Source organism: Sitophilus oryzae, unplaced genomic scaffold (genome assembly GCF_002938485.1).
Source record: "Sitophilus oryzae breed Bouriz unplaced genomic scaffold, Soryzae_2.0 scaffold_111_pilon_pilon, whole genome shotgun sequence".
NCBI lineage: Eukaryota > Metazoa > Arthropoda > Insecta > Coleoptera > Curculionidae > Sitophilus > Sitophilus oryzae.
The window spans coordinates 2,658,834-2,681,907 of record NW_022145749.1 but is presented as its reverse complement, the minus strand read 5'-3'; the positions used below and the strand labels follow the sequence as shown (position 1 = coordinate 2,681,907).

Genomic DNA, 23,074 nt, shown 5'->3' with positions numbered 1-23,074 from the left:
TACAGTTGTAGAGAAAATTGAAAGAAAACATGAAAATATGGTTCAAGTGCTAAAAACCAAAAGGCGTTTCTATGGTAATATAATTTCAATTTAATTCTTTGATATAGTTTATTAATTTTGATTAACGTTGTATTTTTTGCTGTTGATAAAGTATCACATTTTCCAATTACAATCATCACCCTTTCCGTAGCATTGAACTAAATAAATTTTGTGCTTCCTTAACATTTTAAAATAGCAAAAATATATGACTTTAATTAAAATTCTATCAATAACAATCTATCAGAGATAACTACAATCGATCAAGGAATGAAAACGAAATTATATTATCATAGAAACGCGTTTTGGTTTTGATGATTTAAAGTAATTCAACTATATTTTCATGTCTTATTTTTCAATTTTCTCTCTATGGTAACTTGAAAAAGCATCAACGGTGTTCACATTTTTAAAACAGGCAACATTTTTACAAAGAATGCATTTTTCTGAAAATATCAATAATAAAAAAGTTTTTCCTCTTGTAAAGACAATCCGGGGCATACTGTATAAGAGCATTTGAGAAATTGTTTTTTATTTTCGAGGATAGTAATAATATTCTTGAAACAGCCAATTACAGTAACCCTTAATTTTGTTTTTCTTTTAGGGAAATTGAAAAAGCTATTGACAAGTTGAGCAGAAACCATCTTAGACACATCCAGGCCTACGATCCTAATGGAGGAAAAGACAACGAAAGACGTCTTACCGGAAGACATGAAACTTCATCAATCCACGATTTTAGTGCAGGTAAATAATTAGAATGGAATTGGTTCGTGATTCTCTTTCAAAATACAGATTCACAATATCAACAACATAAATAATAGTTATGGTAATCGTAAAACAATTTCGATGGCGCGATGGCGACAGCGCTGCCAGATTGTGGATTTATGACATGAATCTTAATTTAAAAGTGACAAATAATGTATTTATTATATAATTTTTTAAAGATTTTAACGTTAATAATCACAGGATTTAATAAAAACTAACGTAGAAATAACTTTGTAGTGTGTAATGTGCTTATCAAACTTACTTCTCTGATTGCAGTCAAGGGTAATAAAGGGCCTTTATTGTCACGTTCTCGTTCAAAATAGTTTATCAGGGACGCTACAAGCTCTTTGCTTCAACTGTTTAAATGCTTCGCCATATTTTCAACAACAATTTCAAGAAATGCAATGCAAAAACTAGAAAATTTAGTTGTTAAAAGAACTGTTTGTGCTTAGAAGTACAATTTTTAAAAAAAGACTATAAAAATAGGCAAAAAAACAGAATTACTCACAAAGATTCAACAACACCACGATATTATACAAAATAGTGACTGACATTAGGATAATTGTGAAATAATAAACGACAGCCTTGCTGAAAACGGCGCAATGTGGCCAACATAGCGATAATAAAATTCGGTTTAAACTAATTTTTGCAGCTTTAATCTAAATAAAATATCTGTTAAAATCATTTGCACTATAAAGTAAAATGAAGAGCTGCTCGGTATCTTAAATTATAGAACAAATTTAAACACTTTTTCAAAAATTTTATTTAGTCAGGTTTATAGACTTTAGTAGCAATGTCGATATGCTTGATGACGTGCATCGGAAATTGTTTTGCGATTACAATAGTTATTCACATTAAAGATTTACCAAAAAATTTTAATTGTAACATTAAGTTAAAAAGTGCAAAATGCTTAATGCTTAATATCTTTATTTACCACGACCGTTATTTTTCTATTTTAAAGAGTCGTATAATGGAATGGAAATACTGCGTCTTGTAAACCCTATTGTGTTTGCCCCTTTCTAGTGATAAGCGATACTGGTTTTGGTCTTGTAGTCTTGGTCTTGTTTTGTTAAACCGATCAGTTTAAGACTTCCGCAAGACCAAGACCAAACATGCAAGAGTCTTGCAGTCTTGCGATTGTGCATTTTTTCACAGTCCTGTGATATAAGCATTTATAATTCAGAGACATAAATGTTTCTTTTCCCGATTATTACATTAAATTTTAAAGGAAGAAATGCTGATTCAATATAATATATTTAAATAAAAATTTTGATTTCTAACCATAATTTCTCTTGACGGATGAAGTATGTTTGAAGTACCGTATGATCGAATAAAAACGGCGTCCAGTTGGCTGGGAAATGATGATCGATGACATTTCCCATATAAATTTACATATAAAATGACAGCGATCTTCATTTCATAGCCATCGTTGACGCCGTGTTACGGTATAATTAGTGGAAAAATCAAAAGTTTGTTAACTTTTTCTACTAATTGAAAATGACTACCAGCCTTGTATATGAATTTTTATACCAGTAATTTAGAGGTTCTGCACGCTTACATTGGAATTAAAAGAACAAACTTCTAGGTTAATTGAAACCACTAATTTAATCCACTAATTGCGATGTTCTGAATGTGTATAAATAAATATAAAATATGTGTTGTATTCAATTTTCTTCAGTAATTAGCTAGATTCATTAATAATACTATATATTTAATTGTATTTATTTCTGTTTAGGTGTGGCTAACCGTGGTGCAAGTATTCGTATTCCACGTGGCTGTGCCGAAGAGAAAAAGGGCTATCTGGAAGACAGAAGACCAGCATCCAACTGCGATCCTTACTCTGTAACCGAAGCCATAGTCAGAACGTGCATCCTAGATGAATAACCTGCTAAATGCCTCACTAATCTACTTTAGACATCTTTTTAAAGCTACTTTATCTAATGTTTCATCTCACTCGATCGGTGTATATGAATCATTAATACTTACCGTAATAATATATACTCTAGGCGCTTATTTTCAAGGGCTTTGATAATATTCGTTTTTTTTATTCATATATTTTCTGTATAAGGCAAAATGTATAATTTTTGTTATAGTAAGTAAACCTAAATAATTATTAAGTGTATATGTATATTATGAATAATATATTAAATTCATTATGAAATATAATTATATAATCATATCAGGATATACAAGTGTTTTAAGCTTGTCTGTCAAAGAAGTAATAATAATCGTTTTATCATTGATGTTGAATTTATATGTGTATACAGTGGTATTGTCGTTTGTGAAAACATTTTGACATGTTAAGTCAGTGTAATATGTACCTATGTTTTTAAAGAGAAATATTTTGTTATTATATTTTCGCACAAATTTGTCTATAATGATGTTAGTAAATAAATCATATAATAAGATTTGTTAAACTCGTTTTTTATTTAGTTATCCTAGTTTATAAATCTGTGGTACTAAGGCAGATCCCGATATGTCATATGGGAAATACTGTTGACATATCGGGTTCTGTTTTAGTACCACAGAAATAATATTTAGATATTTATTTATCTTATAGCCCAGCCAAATTAGACAAATCGCTGCAACGTTAATGCATGCCTGCCTTACGGTAAAAGAAGTACACCACACAACATTTCGCACAGCTGCAAATATTGCAGAAAGTATACGAAAACCAAGAATCATGGTTCATAATTGCTCAGAGTTGAAGATTTCTATCCCCGCCTGCAGTAGATTTTTCTAATGTTTAAAAGCACGAAGCATTTGAGGCATTAGGATTTGCGGTCTAGTTCCCTGAGGTTGTATATTGTGATGATATTCTACACGATTCCGTCGTGTAGGGTAGGTTGACGTAAGTGTTAATATTTACGTATCTGCACTACCAATCCATTTCACCAATATAGTCGTCTTCCTTAGCAGAATTTGAAAAATAATGCGCGTATGAAAGTGTGATTTTTGAAACTTCACAACCTACAACCTATCCACACGTACATAACAATTTACTTCATCTAAGGATATCACTTTTTTGACCTAATATATAAATCCAAGTTCATGAAGGGCATAGTTCGGAAACCATAAGTCCTGGAACAAAAATGTATAAAATCATTTTTATAGAGAATTTTGTCAGCTTTATTTTTATATATAGAGCGTTTTTCGGCAGATCTCATAGTTTCCGAGAAATAAGCAAAAAAGTGAAAACAATTACATTTAACTCCTCCCCATTCCTCGAGCTCATCGTCTATCTTGGGGGACTTTTGACACTTATCAGCCCAAGTCTAGAGTAATCGTTTATAACCATTTTTAAAACTGTAGGAATTTTTTCTACCGATCAGTATTTTTTTAATTAATTTGACTGGGGTATTAGTCCTCACAAAGAATGAAGAAAAGTATTAAAATTAATAGTCTGCATTTCCTTCTTGGGCATTAATGCATTCTCTCGGACGGTTTGGCGTGCTACCTATAACATCGGTTTTCTACAAAACCGTGGTGCCGTAAACAAACTGACGTAATTTGGCGACCGTTTTTGCCAATTAATAATATGGTTATTTTGACGATAAATATTATTGTAATGTAACATTATGATACGTACATATTGGCGCACTGAGCCGCAAACGCGCGCGCACCTATTTGCCTGTATTGGTACGTGTTTTCAAGTTGCGCACGCTCTTTTCAAGCGCGCGCAAACCGCTTTTCGCGAACCTTCCTCTGTCGGTTTTTCGACGCTCCGCTTTGTATATTCCAATGACTAAAGAATACAAGGACATGTAACGCCCACATACGCTGTAGCAGAATTTGTGACGTTAAGGTGCGTCCAGACTTGTGACAGAATCCCGTGTCGTAACACTGCCGCGAACATTTTCGAGATAGGGTGAACTTCGTCGCGTGTCCTCGTATCATGACATCGTCGCGTACATTCTTGCGAACTTTTTAGTGTTCAGCTCAAAACGCAGTACACAGTCATCATGGATTTTTGCTGTCCCATAATAGTTCTGGTTCCCTATACAAGTCAATAAACTTTAAAGTAAGCTCCTGTGTCCAATCTATATTCACACCATACATCACCTCGAACAAAATGAAAATAAAGCGAAAATCTCGTCCAGACTTGCCGTACCAGATAGCGTGTCATTCCTTTGATGCGACGCTGAAAAACCGACAACGCATGGAACGGTTGGACGACACGCTGCAAACGCACCGATGTAACGGGTTGAAGTTACGGGGCACCGTCCAGACTATACGCGACGAGCTTTGCGGCGGTGTTACGACACGGGATTCTGTCACAAGTCTGGACGCACCTTTAGACGCCATCATTTTGAAGCCTACGGATGAGTCACCACCTCGTCAATATCAACAATTTTAGCGATTTTTAATAATTTGTTTAGTTTTTTTGTACCTCTTAACATTTTAATACATTATTTTCGTAATTAATTATTAAGATATTCGGTAAGATACCACCGCCTACACCATAGGCGTAGTAGTAAAAAAAGTATAGTAAGCATAGACTTAAAATAAAAAATGTATTTTAAGTCTATGATAGTAAGTAAATCAAAAAAGTTTCTTCTTAGTTATTATCAGTCATATATTTGCACATAACGTAATAACTGTTTTCTATTGCATATATTAATTTATAGTATAATGACCGTGGCCACGTCACCCTCCACTACTCCCACATTTTGCCTTGTCATACAATGACCCTTTGAATGACAAAGCAAAACCTGCACGTGAGTAGAGTGATAGAAAGAGATTAAACCACTGCCTTTTTTTGCGATTAGGCGTGTTCGTTTCCGAAAAATGACAGTATTTCCTCTAACAAAATTAAAAAGGAGTTTAAAAAATTCAAACACCATGAAATAAAAAAGGCAGGTTGATTGATTGACTTAAAAGAAACAATCAGAAATAAATTTCGAAAATTTTGTACCACCTTGTGTAATGTAAATTAATTTTATTTTATAGCATACTTAGTAGTGATCAAATTTCCGATTTTTGGTTATAAACACTTATGTATTATCTATTTTTAACCTAGAGAGTCCAAAAAATATGTCACAATCTCTTACCCTAATTTTTTTCAAAATTTTTCATCTTCAGATGTAATAAGTAGCCAAACCAAACCAAACCAAATACTGAGTGTCATTATAAACAACTATATTTTTTTTTGTTGGAGGTATCATAATGAAATGAATCTATTTATAATGAAACTTTATTAAACTGAAATAAGAGATAGAAGTAACCTTTTTGCCAACAAGACATCAAATAAAAAAAACATCCAATACCTACATTGTTTTAAACAGATAATAGTCTTTCAATGATCTAACGAAAAGTATTAAGAAGTTCTTTAAGAAACTCCACATTTTCAAATATTACCTACAAGTTGTAATTTAAAATAAATCCGATATGTTAATCTGCAATAAATTACTTGGATTGATAATATATTTACAGTATAGTCTGTCCAACAACAAGATCCTTGACAGTGATAGATGTGTCTGTCATTTTAATTTCAAATTAGTTTATTTTATTTTACAAAGAAATAAGTTGGTACAACTGGAACGCATAGTAGGAAATTAATATATATAAAATTTGACTGATAAGTGATTACTTCAAAATATTGTGAAAAAAACTGTATAAAACTGAAAAAATGTAATCGAGTTGTTTAAAAAAAATCGGTATGTGTTAATACAAAACAAACAAGACCAAAACATCACATACCAAAAAAATATTAAAAAGAACTAGTATTTCTTACTTTCAAGCTTCAAGAAACTTCCCGCATTTATTATTATATTTATCAATATAACTTATGTACAAATACAAATTTGTAATATTCCACAGGAATAAATAAAACAACAAATAAAACAAACTATTTTATTATTAATAACACTTGCCAAATTTGATACCTTAAAGGCTGATTAATTAAGTTTAATCTTTTTTTAAATCAGTACCTTTTGACATTATTTTTCTGCAGTACTAAAATCCATTATTTATCTATCGTGTGATGTCGATATTTTACAGCTACTCCAGTAGTATGTATATATGTTTAGTACAATTCTTGTAGCATATACGAGATGCACTTATCTACGACGAGATGGTATACAAACTTTATTGATGGTTACTTTATTGGTGTATAAGACTTTCTGCCTGGGCAGCGAGTATTAACTATACACTGTGCTCTGGGTCTACAGTTAATTTTCTACCGATTTTTCCTCCACTTGACTTCAAATGACACAAAACACACGTAATAACACGAATCAAAATGCATCATCTTCCAAATTCCAAAACACAGATATTTGACATAAGTTGACACAAAATTATAATCTATAATTTGGCAAGACTTTGATAAGCGTCTTAAATCTAAAGGCGAGTTCATACGCATCGGCGTCCGTTTGTCGTTCATCGTTCCGTTAAACCAATAAAATTGAAATTATAGGATCTGTCATTTTTGAAATAAACCAATGAAACTGGTTAAAAACAACAAGAGACGACTTATGACGGATTTATAGTTAAACCCATCCATAGTTAACTTAAAATATATTAGAAACTTTTTTTAGTAAAATAAATAGATTGGTATGGGACGTCATCTGCTTTTCTTCTGTCATCGTCTGTCGAAATCTTACCTGAGAAAAAACAAACACACAGGGTATAGGTACATAATATCGAATCAAATTGAAAAGAACTTTGTCTTAGAAAAATTGGTTGCTGCCATCGTTAATTATTAAATTAATTTTAACGAAACAAAGGTGTCGTAATGAAATGAACCTATTTATAATTAAACTTTATTAAATTAAAATAAAAAATAGAAGTGATCTTTTTGCCAACAAGAAAACAAGAAAAAATATTCAATACAACGTTTTAAACAGATATAGCCTTTTAATGATCTAATGAAAAGAATTTTTGAGTTCGTTAAAAAATTCCACATTTTCAAATATTATCAGTTGCAATTTTAAATAAATCCCATATCTTAATCTGCATTAACTTACTTATATAGATTGATACTATAATTTATTGTCATAATATCAAATCAGATTGAAAGAACTTTGTCTTAGAAAGATTGATTGCTGTCATCGGAAATTGTTATAATTTTAATAATTATCAGCTTGCTATTAATAGCAAATAAGATTAACGTATAAAAAATAAATTACTACTGAATAAACAATTGAACACTATAAACACATAAAATAATATTATTTATTTCTTGGCTTTTTCGGCTTTGATAATTTCAGTGATACCGTCATACATTTCCTTCATACACTGGTACTCGGTCAGACCCAATCTTCTTTTATTGGACAAATCGTAGACTCCGTCTTTGGATTCACTATGTTCACCTGCGGCACCTCTAATTTGAAGGTGGTACTTATCAGCTAAATCTTTAAACTTGGTCATGTCACCGGCCAGTTTTGGTACTTTGATATGAACAGATGCTCTAATTGTAGTACCTAAAATATACCAATATTTTGTTACAATTAGTTACGCTCAGTCTGCTTGTAGAATATTTAAATATGACAGAAGATACATTTTAAAGAAACTGTTGATTTTTAAATTTCTTGCTTTGGCTTAAATGTTATCACCGAAAAGCAAATTCTGTTTTTCTGATTTACCATTCGATATACATGTATAATACCAAAACACAGTAAATAAAAAAAATGTAAAAAACATTTTATTTCCGAAAATCCAATAGAACTGTATATTTTTTAATACATATTGTAATAATCTCGTCGTTCCTTGAAAATGATTTGCAATTAATTCAATGACAATTTTATAATTCTATTGTGTCACTTAATATTAAACCAGAAATATCTTCATATATAATTTAGCAGTTGTAAATACAAAATGTAGTAATCGAAATCAGAATAATTGTTTCCATATTTAACATAATCTATTAACGCACAGGACTATCATGCGATAGCAGGCCAAAGTACTATATATGTCTATTGTCTACATAACATTAATATTAACTAATTTCTTGATTGCATTATGAGAAATAAGATAAAAATAGAATGAAATATATATTTGTTTTTATCTGTACCCCCCCCCCCCATATTTCATTTACGTTAATTCGTTAATTAAAAATTCCAATTAATATTCAAGAGTATAGTTGTCCCAATGAGCCAAGGAAGACTTTGACAGAGACGTCGAAAAAATGACGGAGTACTAGACACGCATCAGAAGAATTGTCAGTTTTTTGTAGCTGAGAAGTCCGATGTTATCTCTCCTCTGCCCCTCGGATATTTAAATGTCTCATTATTTTATTGTGTCTCATTACTTTTTGGTTCTCGTCGTTAAGTGAGTTCACAATTCTTCTCCATTACTGCTTTCCCCCCACTAATTCTGTACAATTTACCCAAGCATTAAAGTGACAAACACAAATGTCACTGTCAAGAACATGCATTAATCTAAAGTGGAACTTCGTGGAACTCAACACTGGAAAATTGAATGGAATAAGGCATAAAACGGTACAACAACTAACCACATAGGAATAATCACAGATGTATCATTGTAATTTATGGCAAAATGAAGCTGAATTGGTTGCTGATGATAAAACACCTTTTACCAATTGATAACAATAAAATTATAAAGATAAAGAGAAAATGTCCCTTAAAATTTTTACAATCATTTCTCATATATCATCCGATTACGATATAGTAGGTTCTGATGAGAAGTTCTTCTCTGTTTATAGTAATTATAGCCTTTGGTCTGATGATTTTTGCTAACTAATCCCCTGTGAGTGTTTAAATACGACACTCGAATTAAACAAAGCTCAAGTCTTGTCGACATACAACGAGATCAAGATGAATACGTGTCTTAGAGCAGTTTTAGTAGTGGTGTTGATGGCGATACCCCAGATCAAGGGGCAGCAGAGAGTCCAACTGAACGTTTCCTCTGACGACTTCGAAGGTTCCGTAAACGTTCCAAGGTGGGTCCTTTCACAAGTCGGTGCAAGTTTGGGATTGACACCCGAATCAGATTGGAACTACGATACTGACAACAGCGTTATACCATCCACCGTCAGAATCGACAGAGATTGGTACGAGATTCGTGTGGATGTATCAGCTTTTGACAGAGAAAGAATAGGAATAAGAATTCTAGACCAACAAACTATTCAGGTTGAAGTTAAACAACGGTACATGAACAGATACGGGAATCCTACCACTAGGACCGTTAAAAGAAGGTTTACAATACCAAGAACATATTCCGTGTCCAGAACGGCAGCCAGAATCAACAATGCTGATATGTTAATAATAAATGTTCCAAATTCGCAAAATGGGTGTATGAATGTAATGTATAGTAATACTGATAGTATCATTCCAATTAGTTATTAACGTTCTCTATATGGCAATCCCATATATTTTGTTTATATATAACTTTAATTATTCATATAGATATTAAGTTATGTTTCTTGATGATATAGCAGATACCTATTATGCAGTATAAGGTGCTTATATTACGAATATTTCAATTTAATAAATTTGAATATATATTTTATAAGAAGCTGTTTTTTTTTCTTTATTTAAAGTGGCTGTAAAGCATATTATGAATCCTATCACTAGTCGTTAGAAGTAATAATTACTGCTGAAGACAGATTAATTATTAATCTGTCTCACTCTGTTTATTTAGACTAAGAAAAAACGTTACTAAACCGTCACCAAATTAGAAGTGTTCAAGAAAAATAGTCAAGGCCAATTTACAAAAAGTATAGTCAAGTTAAATATATGTATGCAAAAAAATATCGAAAAAATGACAGATAGTCATTTTTATTATAATACAGTAGGATCGAAAAACGGGGCTTCCATTTGGCTTGGGAATGATGATCGATGACATTCTCCATATAATTTACATATAAAATGACAGCGATCATAGCCATTCTTGACGCCGTTTTTTTTTCGATCATATTGTTACATTTTTACTGGGTTCGATGTAGATAATTCAAAGTCTTTCGGTGTAGATAATTTTAAAGTCGATTTAGAGTCTACACTAAAGAACACAACAAGAATCAATATAACACTTAAAAGCTAATTAGGTATAGTCTGCCCAACGAGAAAATCCTTGACAGTGATAGATATATCTGTCATTTTATTTTCAAAGTAGTTTATTTTCTTCTAAAAAGAAATAATTTGGTACAATTGGAACGCATAGCAGGAAATTAATATATTTAAAATTGAAGTGACAAGTGAAAACTTCAAAATATTGTGAAAAAAAACTAAAAAATCTAACCGAGATATTTTATTTAAAAAAGCTAGTAAGTTAATACAAAATAAACAAGGGTGTATTTTAAACAAAACACCACATACCAAAGAATATAAAAAAGAACTATTTCATAATTTCAAGCTTCAAGAAACTTCCTGCATTTATTATATTTGTTAATATAACATATGTATAAATAAAGAAATAATAATATTGCACATCTAACGAACTAAGAAATGACAAATTATTTATAACCAAAATACTATAATGGTACCCAAGAAAATAAGAAGATAAACCAAGAAGAAGCCGAGAAAAAGTGAAGAAGATGCCTTAATCTATAAGCTGAAACTACAACATAAGAAAACAGAATAAAACGCAGATAAGGCATCAAACGGTACAGCAAGCAAACACATGGGAGATGGGAACAATGACAGATGTGCCATTGTAATTTACAGTAGAATAAAGCTGAATTGGTTGTTGATGATAAAAAATATTTTACTAACTGATAACAATAAACTTAACAATTTAAAGTGAAAATATCTCTTAAATATGTTACAATATTTTCTCGAATATCAGCCGATTACAATATAGTAGGCTCTCGTAAAAAGAAGGTTTATAGTAATTATAGCCCTTGGTCTGATGATTTTCGCTAACTAATCCCCTGTAATCGTTTAAATACGATACTCGAATTAAACAAAGCTTAAGTCTTAGTCGATATACAACGAGAACAAGATGAATACGTTTCATACAACAGTTTTAGTAGTAATGTTGATGGCGATACCCCAGATCAAGGGGCAGCAGCGAGTCCAACTGAACGTTTCCTCTGACGACTTCGAAGGTTCCGTGAACGTTCCAAGTTGGGTCCTTTCACAAGTCGGTGCAAGTTTGGGATTGACACCCGTATCGGATTGGAACTACGATACTGACAACAGCGTCATACCATCCACCGTCAGAATCGACAGAGATTTGTACGAGATTCGTGTGGATGTGTCTGCTTTTGACAGAGAAAGAATAGCAGTAAGAACTCTAGATCAACAAACTATTCAGGTTGAAGTTAAACAACGGTACGTGAACAGATACGGGAATACTACCACTAGAACCGTTAGAAGAAGGTTTGCAATACCAAGAACTTATGACGTGTCCAGAACGGCAGCCAGAATCAACAACGCTGATATGTTAATAATAAATGTTCCAAATACGCAAAATGGGTATATTAATATAATGTATAGTAATACCGATAGGATCATACCAATTAATAATTAGTGTTTTATAATATATGACCATCCTATATATTTTGTTGATATAAATATAACTTTAACTGTACTAGATATTAAGTTGGGATTGTTGATGATATAGCATATACACCTATTATGCAGTACAAGATGCTTATATTATGAATATATTAATTTAATATATTTGAATTTGAAAAAAAAAATGAAAAAGAAATTGTATTGGTCTTTTATTTAAAGTGATGGTAAAGCATATTATTGTACATACAGTATGTCCCTGGATTGTGTTTATAAGAGGAAAAACTTTTTTATTATAAATATTTTGAGAAAAATGTATTCTTCATAAAAATGTTTACTTGTTCTAAAATGGTTAATCCCATTTATACTCTGTTAGACTGAAAAAAGATGTCTCGAAAATGCCACCAAACTAGAACAGAACAGTATCAGAAGTTTAATTTAAGTTACAATACTCAAGGTACGTATATGTACGAAACTAGACGTAATAACAAATAGTTCTTCAAATACTCTGATAAAATATGTAAAATAACAATTGATTTTTAATAGAAATACTCCGTTTTGAAAACAAAAAAATAAAATTAAAATAAAACTTGATGTGTATCATTTCAGGGAAGCAATTAACATTCTCACCAAGCTTTTAGAGTCCACCCATTTATCAATTGAAGTGATTTGAGAAAAAATAAATTGCTCAAAAGGACAAATTACCTGAGCATGAAACTTTTGTTAATGTAATATGGTATTTAGACCTAAATACTATTTAGGTAATAATTTATAAAAATGTAGGTGAGACTCTAAGATAAAGATCTACCGGCAGTGTAAAGTTGAAAGAAGCGTTTTATCGAAGATGAAAGACAGCGCAAAAGGCAAAAATATATCTGGCCAATGTTACCGTTAGTGCACGTTCACATTGATACCGCTCGCGCTCGAGCGGTGAGCTTTGCGCGATGCCTCAAAATAATTTTAGCTGTAGATTTAAAATGAGTGTGTTGCAACTAGCAGCAACGCTAATACCTTTGCGGCAATGTTATTTTTCAGCATCGCTCCAGCTCACTCCCACTAAAGAAATCATCCCGACCCACTCACACTTTTTTTAGCCAAGTTTTTTGTTGCAGGAGCTGCAGATGCCCGACGTTTTCCCCGACGCGACGCACTGTTGCCGGGCCCGTAGGAAAAACTTTGACCCGTGGCAACCCTTAGTTGCGGCAAGTTGTTGATAGGCACCCTGTGAAAAGTGTATTTTCCTGTTCATAAATATACGTAAAATTAGGTTTTGATTATGGTTTGTTGATTAAAGTGATTAGTAAAATTTTAAGACAAAGAGAAATGAAAATAGAAAGAGAACAAAAACTATTTTACTTAGATTATTTGTGCAAAAATATCGACACGTGTAGTGGTGCAAGTAGAGGGGAGCTAGATAGTCTTAGCCCCCTCCCAGGAGACTGGTGCGAGTCGTTTAAAATTGGTTTTAACCTCAAATCAATGTTATCTTATAGTGATTTAAGCTCTTCCAAAAGGCATGGGCCCCCTTGAAAGTCTGTGTCTAGTTGAACCACTGCATGTGTGGCATGTTAGAATTTAGAATTTAGAATGAGTGGGAGGGGGGTTAATCACTTCGACCTTACAGATCCATTGTGTCCCCCTTTCTTGAATCATAACTCATCATACAATCCCAGGGCTTTGACAAAAGCCAGTATCTGGGACGGTTTTATAGAGGGTAGTTCTCCATCTCCAATATCAGTCGTACCAAAATTCATGACACGAATGGTTGTCGTCTCGGCGCACTCAGTGATGAGGTGTACTGGTGTTTCACCATCTTCCCCACAGAATCTGCATTCGCCGTTTCTTCTTAGTTTCAATCTACTGAGGTGTTCATTGAGGAGACAGTGTCCTGTTAAAAACCCGTGACAATCCGAAGATTGTTCTTACTCAGACCCAGGAAGATCTGTGATTTTTCTTGATCATAAGCCCTCAGAAACTTCTTCGAGTGTCCTAGACCATTGCAAGATTTCCATTCCAGGTTGCGAATGGAATCTTCCAAGTTCTTGAGTTCCGCCTTGAGTTGGTTACCACTTGGAAAGCAGAACGGTTCTGGTCCAGTTAGTGGAGTGTTCGCTCCTTTCCTAGCTAGATTATTTGCTTTTTTATTGCCTTCTATCCCTTGGTGAGCAGGCACCCAGTGTAGGAGGACTTTGTTTTCTTTGCCTAATTTATTCAGCTTCTCTATGCATTCTTTGACCAATTTCGAATTGATTGATACTGAGTTGATCGCCTTTAACGCTGCTTGACTATCAGATAAGATGGCTATTTCTTGCTTCCGATAGTTCCTATCTAAGATAAGTTGTACGCATCTCTCGATAGCGTAGATTTCTGCCTGTAGGATACTAGGGTAAGTGCCCATTGGTTCGGAGTAATTAGCTCTCGGCCCAAACACTCCGATCCCTGTTCCCGTATTGGTTTTGGAAGCATCAGTATACCAAGTTATGGTATGGTCTTTTAACTGCTGGGCAAGCGTTTCGCTCTTCCAATCCTTCTTATTGCTCAATACTACATTGACATGTTTGTCAAAGTTGTACGTTCTTGGCATATCGTCCACTGGGAGTTGCAGAAGTGGTATTTCCTTTTTGAGGGTGTTCCAAGCCCCTGATCTAACAATTCTCCCAGTACTAATTCCGTTAGTGACCATTCTAATCATTGTCGCATTGGCATATCTACCAATGACAATGTGCAGTGGTGTTAGATCTAGAATGACCTCCATTGCTGCTGTTGGACAGGTTCTCATGGCTCCTGTGATGCAAACACATGCTAGTCTCTGGACTTTGCATAGGTTTAGCCTTGCCGTCCGTTGCTCTAGTTTTGTGTACCAGGCAACTGCTCCATAAGTAATCATGGGTCTTACTATCATGGTATACATCCAGCGCAAAATGTTAGGGGAGCAGCCCCATCTATTTCCGGCCAGTCTTCTGCATATCATGAGAGCCTTTATGGCTTTGCTGGTAGTGTTCTTAATATGCCTGTTCCACAGGAGTTTACTGTCCAGGGTTATTCCCAGGTATTTGACTTCCTGTGTTGGCAGTATTTCCTTTCCATCTAGTTGGATTCTTTTCAAGTTTTTCAGACTTCGTCTTCTGGTGAATGGCACTATCGCGGTTTTGTCTGAGTTGATACTCAGCCCGACAGTCCTACACCATCTCTCAGTGATACGGAGTCCTCTTTGGATAATATTGTAGCGTTTTATTTTTCTTTTTATAAAATTCCAAATTTTAATATTGCTGGTGCCATCTATTCGCTAGATGTTAAACTTCATTCAGTACAGGTAGCGGTTCCTTTCCATAAAAACAAATTTTATTCAGTATAGACGATAGAGTTCACTTAATTGCCTTTGGTCATATGACCTGTCAATTCGAAGACGGGATTGCGAAAGGGAGGAAGGAGGTTTTTTCCGAGAGATTGAGATCAGAAAAAGACGCGTGGTTCAGCGTCCGACGAATCTCAGAGAAAAAGGGCTTTCTGAAACACTTTTCCTAACAGTAAAGGCACGGGTATCCAAGGGTGGAGATTTGAAATCCTGTAGAATATACTGTTCAGAGCCTAGTTCGTGTTTTTTTGGCCTTTTCCTGGAATAAGATCACAGTAAGTGTATCTACCATTTTGTATCGCCATGTCTAACTAAATTTTATTTCAGTTATTCCTGTTTTTATTTATTTTGATAATGTTTGATTGTGCATTACTGGTTTGGATCAGCATATAGTTTGGCTATATTTTGGAATGTGCACAGCTGATTTTCAGACCGTAAGTTATTTTTTTTGGTATTCGGTGACTGTTCTGAGAGTTTTTTTATATAGAGTAACTGGCGTATAAGAAATTGACGTATAAGTAATTGGCATATGAGTAACCATTTTGAGACAGTATTTATGACTCTACATTTATTCTACTGATATCGAAGACTCCTGCTACTATCGAAGAGTCTACATCCACTTCCGTTAGTCTGGAGACTGCCTGCCTACCTGTTCACTACGTCACAAAATAAAAAAAAAATACAGATAAGTTCTAAGTTCAACACACAAGGTATTCCCTAATTTTTTTTTACTTTGAGACAATATTTTGAATATCTCTGTAAATTGTTGTCATTTATTCCATATATTATAGTGAAAATTTACCTTTTAGTTAACATTATAAGTCATGCTTTGTCCTTAACGGTACGTTTTACTTCAGTATGATCTTTTATGTGAGAATCGCTAACACGGATTCATTTTTGAAGGTTATTGTACACGACTTGTTTCGAAACATCATCGTATTCGTACTTACATAAATTTCACCTGTTTATATATTACGTAGTATAGTATACTGGAGAGAACTCTAACTAAATTTGAGTTTACTTAAAGTAACTAACGATTTCATTGGGATAATTGAAACTGGGTTTAAACTGATTGATAATTGTGTTCGTTTTTAAATAAATGTTCAACGTAGGATAGTTATATCTGACTTTTATTCTTGATGAACATAATAGACCCTTATTGCTGTTGATTATTTTATTTTAGCTATTTCATGATCAAATTTTCTTACTAGTTTCTTACTTTACCTTTTCATACCCAAAGTAAGTGGCGCCCTTTTTACTGTCTTTGACCATTACTATTTGAATACTTAACATCAATTTTAGAATCTTTGCAGCCTATACATTATTACTTTTATTTTATTATTTAACAACATTATTAAGTCACCACAGGTCACAAGCCTTACCTACGAACCCAGCTCTCCTCTAACCCTGAGCAACGGATACCTTTTTCTTTCTGTTTGAGTGATGACAGAAAAAGTCGTCACACAAATAGAAGAATAAAGAATATGACGCCCTGTCACGTGGGGCTTTACTTGGTTTAATTGGCTCGACTTAGTTTAATTGGCTCAATTTAATTTAATTTGCTTCACTTATTTGGTAGACTTTGTAAAATAATTTTTGTTAGGCTCAGATAAATTTTCTATAAGGCAAAGACTATAGTTTTGAAATTTTATTTTCATTATTTCTGTAATTAAATTCTAATAATTTCAGTTCAACAGCAATTTTTTTGTTTTATAAATTCTTGAGGGTGTTTGTTTATCTATTTAAAACCCAGATAAATAACTTAATACGTATTTCTGACTACATTTTTTATTGACGTTTCGATTTTGATTTAAATATACAGGTATGGTTATATTTTGAATATACAGAGTGGACATAATTTCAGTATACAGGGTAGCACTGTTAGTATTTCATAAAATTTTGGAATTTGTTTCGAATACTTGAATCTTTTTTGGTTTTGACATTGAACATATTTTCTTTCTGATAGTTTGCGCCGAATCATAACAGCTTTTTGTTAAAATTAGTAAGTTTTTCTGAATCATTTAGTCTTTAGTATTTCATATAGCTGAATTACAATGGAGAAAGAATCTTTTAAAGTTAATCATTTACGACAAGTAGAATTAGATTACGAACTTCTTATTAGGGGTATTAAAACATCTAAAAATGTTGACAGTAAACGTAAAATTTTGTCAGGTCTTTTAAGTAGAGAAGTAAATAACCCTTTTTGTTTAGTTAATATGGAAGATTATCCTGTTTCTTTTGATCAAGAAATTTCAGAAATTAAAGCAACTTTAGATTCAATTTCCTTGTCAATTTCTGAATTTGAGGGTGGAGTAAATGATTCAATGTTCAAAGTTATAAGATCTCGTCTTGCGCATTTGGCTGGTAGAATCAAGAGAATAATTTTAGATGAAAATCGTGCTGATGCAGAAACTATTCAAACTGATGTTTATACTAGTTGTTATCAACTTGAAGCTGACCTGCTTGTCAAAACTTCAGACATTAATGAAACTTTAAACGTTAGTTCTGTTCCTTCAGGACCAGTTATTAATGTACCGCCTCCTATTGTTACTTATGTTGCTAAACCTTGTCCAGTGTCAGACTGGCCTATTAAATTTAATGGTAATCCTCAAGATTTATTTTCATTTTTAGAAACTGTTACTGAGCTTTCTGAATCACGTAAAGTTAGTGAACAAGATTTATTTTCTTCTGCAGTAGAACTTTTTACTGGTAATGCTTTTATTTGGTATAGAAGTATTAAACAACATGTCGCAGATTGGAAATCTCTTGTAGAAAGATTAAAGAAAGACTTTTTACCACCAGATAATGATGATAATATTTGGTCACAAATTAAATCTTATAAACAGCGAAAAAATGAAAGTATTTTAATTTTTATAGCAACTTTAGAGAATCTTTTTAGTAGATTAAGTAAATGCCCTAGTGAGGTTACTAAAATAAAAATCATTAGACAAAATTTACTTCCTGAATACATTACTCAGTTAGCTTTAGTTGATGTTTTATCTGTGTCTGAACTGTCTAATTTGTGTAGAAAATTAGAAAATGCTAAACATCAGAATGAAAAACATTCTAGAAATTTAAATGTTTCTGAATTAAATACCACTCCTGATTCTAGCTCGTTTGATTCTCGTCGCGTACAGTTTAGTAAAAAATCTAAGAATGTAAATGCTCAGAACAAAAATAAAAATACTACTGCTAGGTCTCCTTGTTCTGCTGTAGCGTCGTCGTCTTCTGACCCTGATATGGTAAATACTTCGAGTATGCCCCGATCTGTAGAAAATTCAGGTAAGGAAACAGCTTCGCGTTTAGTTTGTTGGAATTGTTCTGGTCCGAATCATACGTTTCATGATTGTCGACAGAAACGTAGGGTTTTTTGTTTTAAATGTGGTAATTTAGGGGTTAAATCACCGGCGTGTCCAAAATGTTCAAAAAACTAATCGGACGAACTCGTGTTTCTGGTCATGTAGTTCAAAAAAAATTCAAACCCAGAAATTTATTTTCAGAATCTGATTGGAAAAAGTGGTTATTATGTGTTAAAAATTTTTATAGATCCACCACTACCAATCATAAAGTTTCTCCTCTTTTTTGTCCTAAGGTATCTGATAACAGACCTTATATTTTAGTAGAAATTCTTGGCGTTGAAATTTGTGGTCTTTTAGATTTTGGAAGTACATCTACAGTTATTGGAGCTGCTGGTATTCCTGTTATTGAGAATCTAAATTTGAATATTAGGGAACCAACTCATTTGTCAATTAGTACTGCAGACAATACTGAAAAGAAAATAGTTGGTGTAGTCGATCTACCTTTAGTCGTTGATGGTTCATGTCAAGTTATCAGTGCTATTGTAGTACCTTCATTGCCTCATAGTTTTATTTTTGGTTGTGATTTTATCTTGCGGTTTGATCTTATGGAAGATCTTAAGAAGAATTGGTGGGAAGTCAACTCTAGATCTCAGCCAAAGTTTTCTTCATTTCCCTATAACACTCATGCAGTAAATATGTTGTGTACCCTTGATGATTTAACACCAAATCAGAGAAAACCAGCTGAACTTCTTATTAACTCTTTTGACAGTATTAACAGTGATCATGGTCTTGGTCGTACCGATAAAATTACTATGTCAATTGACACTGGTGATGCCAAACCATTTCGTCAAAAACCTTTTTTAATGTCACCTTATATGTCAAAAATCTTAAATGAGGAATTAAATGATATGCTTAAACTTGGTGTTGTGGAACCTTCTAATAGTCCGTGGTGTTCCCCAGTGCTTTTAGTTAAAAAACCAACTGGTGAATTTCGTTTTTGTTTCGATGGTCGATCTTTAAATCAGGTTACAAAGTATGACTCCTACCCTATGCCAAATATAGATAGAATTTTAAACTCTCTTCGTGGAGCTACGTATATTTCGAGTATAGATTTGCGTAAAAGTTTCTGGCAAATTCCATTATCAGAGGATTCAAAACCAAAAACTGCTTTCAGTATAGTTGGTAGAGGTCAATTTCAATTCACTACGGTGCCATTTGGTTTGTGCAATGCCGCTCAGACACAACAAAGACTTGTTGATGCTATTTTTGGACCACGTTATGAACCACACATTTTTTGCTATTTGGATGATATAATCATATGTTCACCCAGTTTTGAGGAACATACCAAATTGCTTTCTGAAGTTAGAGACAAGTTAAAAGATGCTAACTTAACTATAAATATAAAGAAGTGTGAGTTTTTCAAGAAATCTTTAAAATTTCTTGGATATATTGTTGGCTCTAATTCATTAAGAACTGATCCAGAAAAAATTTCAGCAATGTTAAACTTTCCTCGCCCTACCACGACGACTGAAATTAAACGATTTATAGGTTTGTGTAGTTGGTACCGTCGTTTTATAAGAAATTTTTCGACATTAGTTTCACCCATTAATGATTTGTTAAAAGGTAAAAAGAAAGGTCAAGGAATTCAGTGGAGTCCTGCCGCTGAAGATTCTTTTTTGAAAATTAAACAACTTCTGGTTTCTGCTCCAATTTTGTCCCAGCCGGATTTTTCTAAACCCTTTATTATAGAAACAGATGCATCTAACACCGGTCTTGGTGGAGTTCTTCTACAAAAAATTAATGACGAAGACCGTGTAATTTCTTATGCTAGCAGATCTCTTACTAGATCCGAGCGGAATTATAGTGTAACTGAGCGAGAATGCTTAGCTGTTATTTTTAGTTTGGAAAAATTTCGTCCTTGGATTGATGGCGTACGTTTTACCGTTTGTACAGATCATTACTCTCTTTTGTGGCTTAATAAATTACAGAATCCTACTGGTCGTCTTGCTAGATGGGCTGTCAGACTTAGACAGTTTACTTTTGATTTAGTTCATCGTAAAGGTTCACATAACGTAGTTCCTGATTTTCTTAGTAGAATACCTGGCGATGATTCTCCTTCAGATATTTCAGATAATGATTCCTTTGTATGTCCACAAATTTCTATTTTGAATATAGATTTAGATCATACTGATGCATGGTATGAGACAATGAAGCGAAAGATTTTAGCTTCGCCTAGTTCATTTCCACAGTGGAAAGTTGAAGATGGTTTTCTTTTTAAGTTTATTCCGGTACAGCTACCATTTTCATCAAATCTTCAAGAATGGAAGAAGGTTGTTCCACGTCCTCAACGTCGTAATATTATCGAATCATGTCATAATCCGCCAACTTGTTCGCATTTGGGTTTCTATAAGACTTTATCAAGACTTCAAGAACAATTTTACTGGCCCAAGATGAGAGCCGATGTTCTTAAATTTGTTAGGAGTTGTCGTGTTTGTGGAGCTCAGAAATCTTCAAATACTATGCCGTTAGGTAGGATGGGAAGAGAAAAACAAGTTAATATGCCTTTTCAGACAATCGCTTTAGATCTTATGGGTCCTTTTCCTAGATCAAAAAAGGGTCATAAGTGGCTTTTAGTTGTTGGCGATTGGTTTTCGAAGTATGTTCTTCTGTGTCCGTTACGTTCATCAAAATCTCCGTATGTTGTGAAGTATCTTGAGAGTGAAGTTTTCCTTACTTATGGAGTACCTCAATATATAATTTGTGATAATGGTCCTCAGTTTGTTGCTAAAGAGTTCAGAGATTTAGCAAAGAAATATCAAGTTCAGAAGATCTGGTATAATGCTGTGTATTCTCCTCAATGTAACTTTGTTGAGCGAATGAATAAAACAATAGGAACAGCTATTAGAACTTATGTTAAACAACATACAGATTGGGATGTTCACTCTCTAATATTCAGTTTGCTTTAAACACTTCTAAACATGAGGTCACAGGTTTTTCTCCTTCGTTTTTAGTTTTCGGTAGGCATATTCCCATCTCTGGTAATTATTATGGTCAAGTTAAGTTCTCTGAAGATTTTGAAATTATGCCTGGCGATCGCAACTCTTACGCTTCAGAACTCAAAAATCTTTATAGTGTCTTTAGCGAAGTCCGTAAGAAACTTCATGCTGCTTACGAAAGAAAAGTCGTCAGAAAAAGTCGTCACAATATCACACAAGGTGCCTTCATGTTTCCCCCGAGCGATCATGACTATGTCATCTGCATACCCAATGCAGTGTATTCCCGCTAGAGTTAATTCATCTAGTAGTTCATCCACCACCAAGCTCCACAGCAAAGGGGAGGTTACTCCACCTTGTGGAGTTGCTTGCGTTGTTTTAACAGCTACAGTTTTGGTGCCCATCTGAGCCTCTGCTGTTCGTGTTGACAGCATTTCCCAAAACCAGCGAATAATAGTTCTGTTCACCCCTCTTGTTTCTAGAGATCGCCTGACCACCTTATGTGGTATATTGTCAAACGCCCCCGCAATATCCAAGAAGGCACAAATTGCTGTTTCTTTGCTATCCAGACTTGTCTGTATTAGCTCCGTTAATTGGTACAGAGCAGTTTCTGTGGATCTGCCTGTTCTATATGCATGCTGACTATCATGCAGTGGTTTAACCTTTAGATGATTTTCTCCAATATGGTTGTCAACTACTTTCTCCAGCGTTTTTAGTATGAACGATGTGAGACTAATAGGCCTAAATGACTTGGGATTTGTCCAGTCAGTTTTGCCTATTTTGGGTATGAAGATTACTTTTGCTCTTCTCCATGTGGTTGGTATATATCCCATCGCTAGACTGCTTCTTGTAATGCTTAGTAGATGGTGAGTAGCTATTTGCTGACCCTCCTTTAGAAGGGCAGGAAAGATCCCATCCACTCCTGCTGCTTTATAGGGCTGAAAGGTGTCGATCGCCCATTTCAGCTTTTGTTCTGTTACTACTAGCTTGGCCACTTCCCAATCTTCCCTGCAAGGATTGTGAGGTTCAGTGGGAGCTACATAAGTATCAATAGGTATGCTACCTGGAAAGTGTGTATAAAGTAGGAGATTTGCTCTCTCTTCCTCTCCCTCCGTGTAGCTTCCGTCAGATTTCTTAAGTGCCATGATGGGGATAGATCCACTCTTGGCCATAGCTTTGTGTAATCTAGCTGCATCAGGAGTAGAAGTGATGTTT

At 33.7% G+C, this 23,074-nt stretch overlaps 2 protein-coding genes across 5 annotated transcripts in view; one reads left to right on the top strand and one right to left on the bottom strand.

Annotated features, from left to right (window-relative positions):
• LOC115883894 (glutamine synthetase 2 cytoplasmic-like) overlaps positions 1 to 2,686 on the top strand; it is a 56,595-nt gene extending 53,909 nt beyond the window's left edge. For all 4 annotated transcript variants that reach the window (XM_030902318.1, XM_030902322.1, XM_030902320.1 and 1 more), the window contains exons 6-7: positions 638 to 777; positions 2,534 to 2,686. In XM_030902318.1, coding sequence (XP_030758178.1) covers positions 638 to 777; positions 2,534 to 2,682 — 289 coding nt within the window. In that variant the 3' untranslated portion in view covers positions 2,683 to 2,686. The remainder of the gene's footprint in view (positions 1 to 637; positions 778 to 2,533) is intronic.
• Positions 2,687 to 7,763: 5,077 nt separating this feature from the next.
• The window catches only part of LOC115883880 (arginine kinase-like), a 29,235-nt gene continuing 13,924 nt past the window's right edge, over positions 7,764 to 23,074 (bottom strand). The window contains exon 5 of the mRNA XM_030902305.1: positions 7,764 to 8,219. Within this exon, the coding sequence (XP_030758165.1) occupies positions 7,972 to 8,219 (248 nt within the window). The 3' untranslated portion in view covers positions 7,764 to 7,971. The remainder of the gene's footprint in view (positions 8,220 to 23,074) is intronic.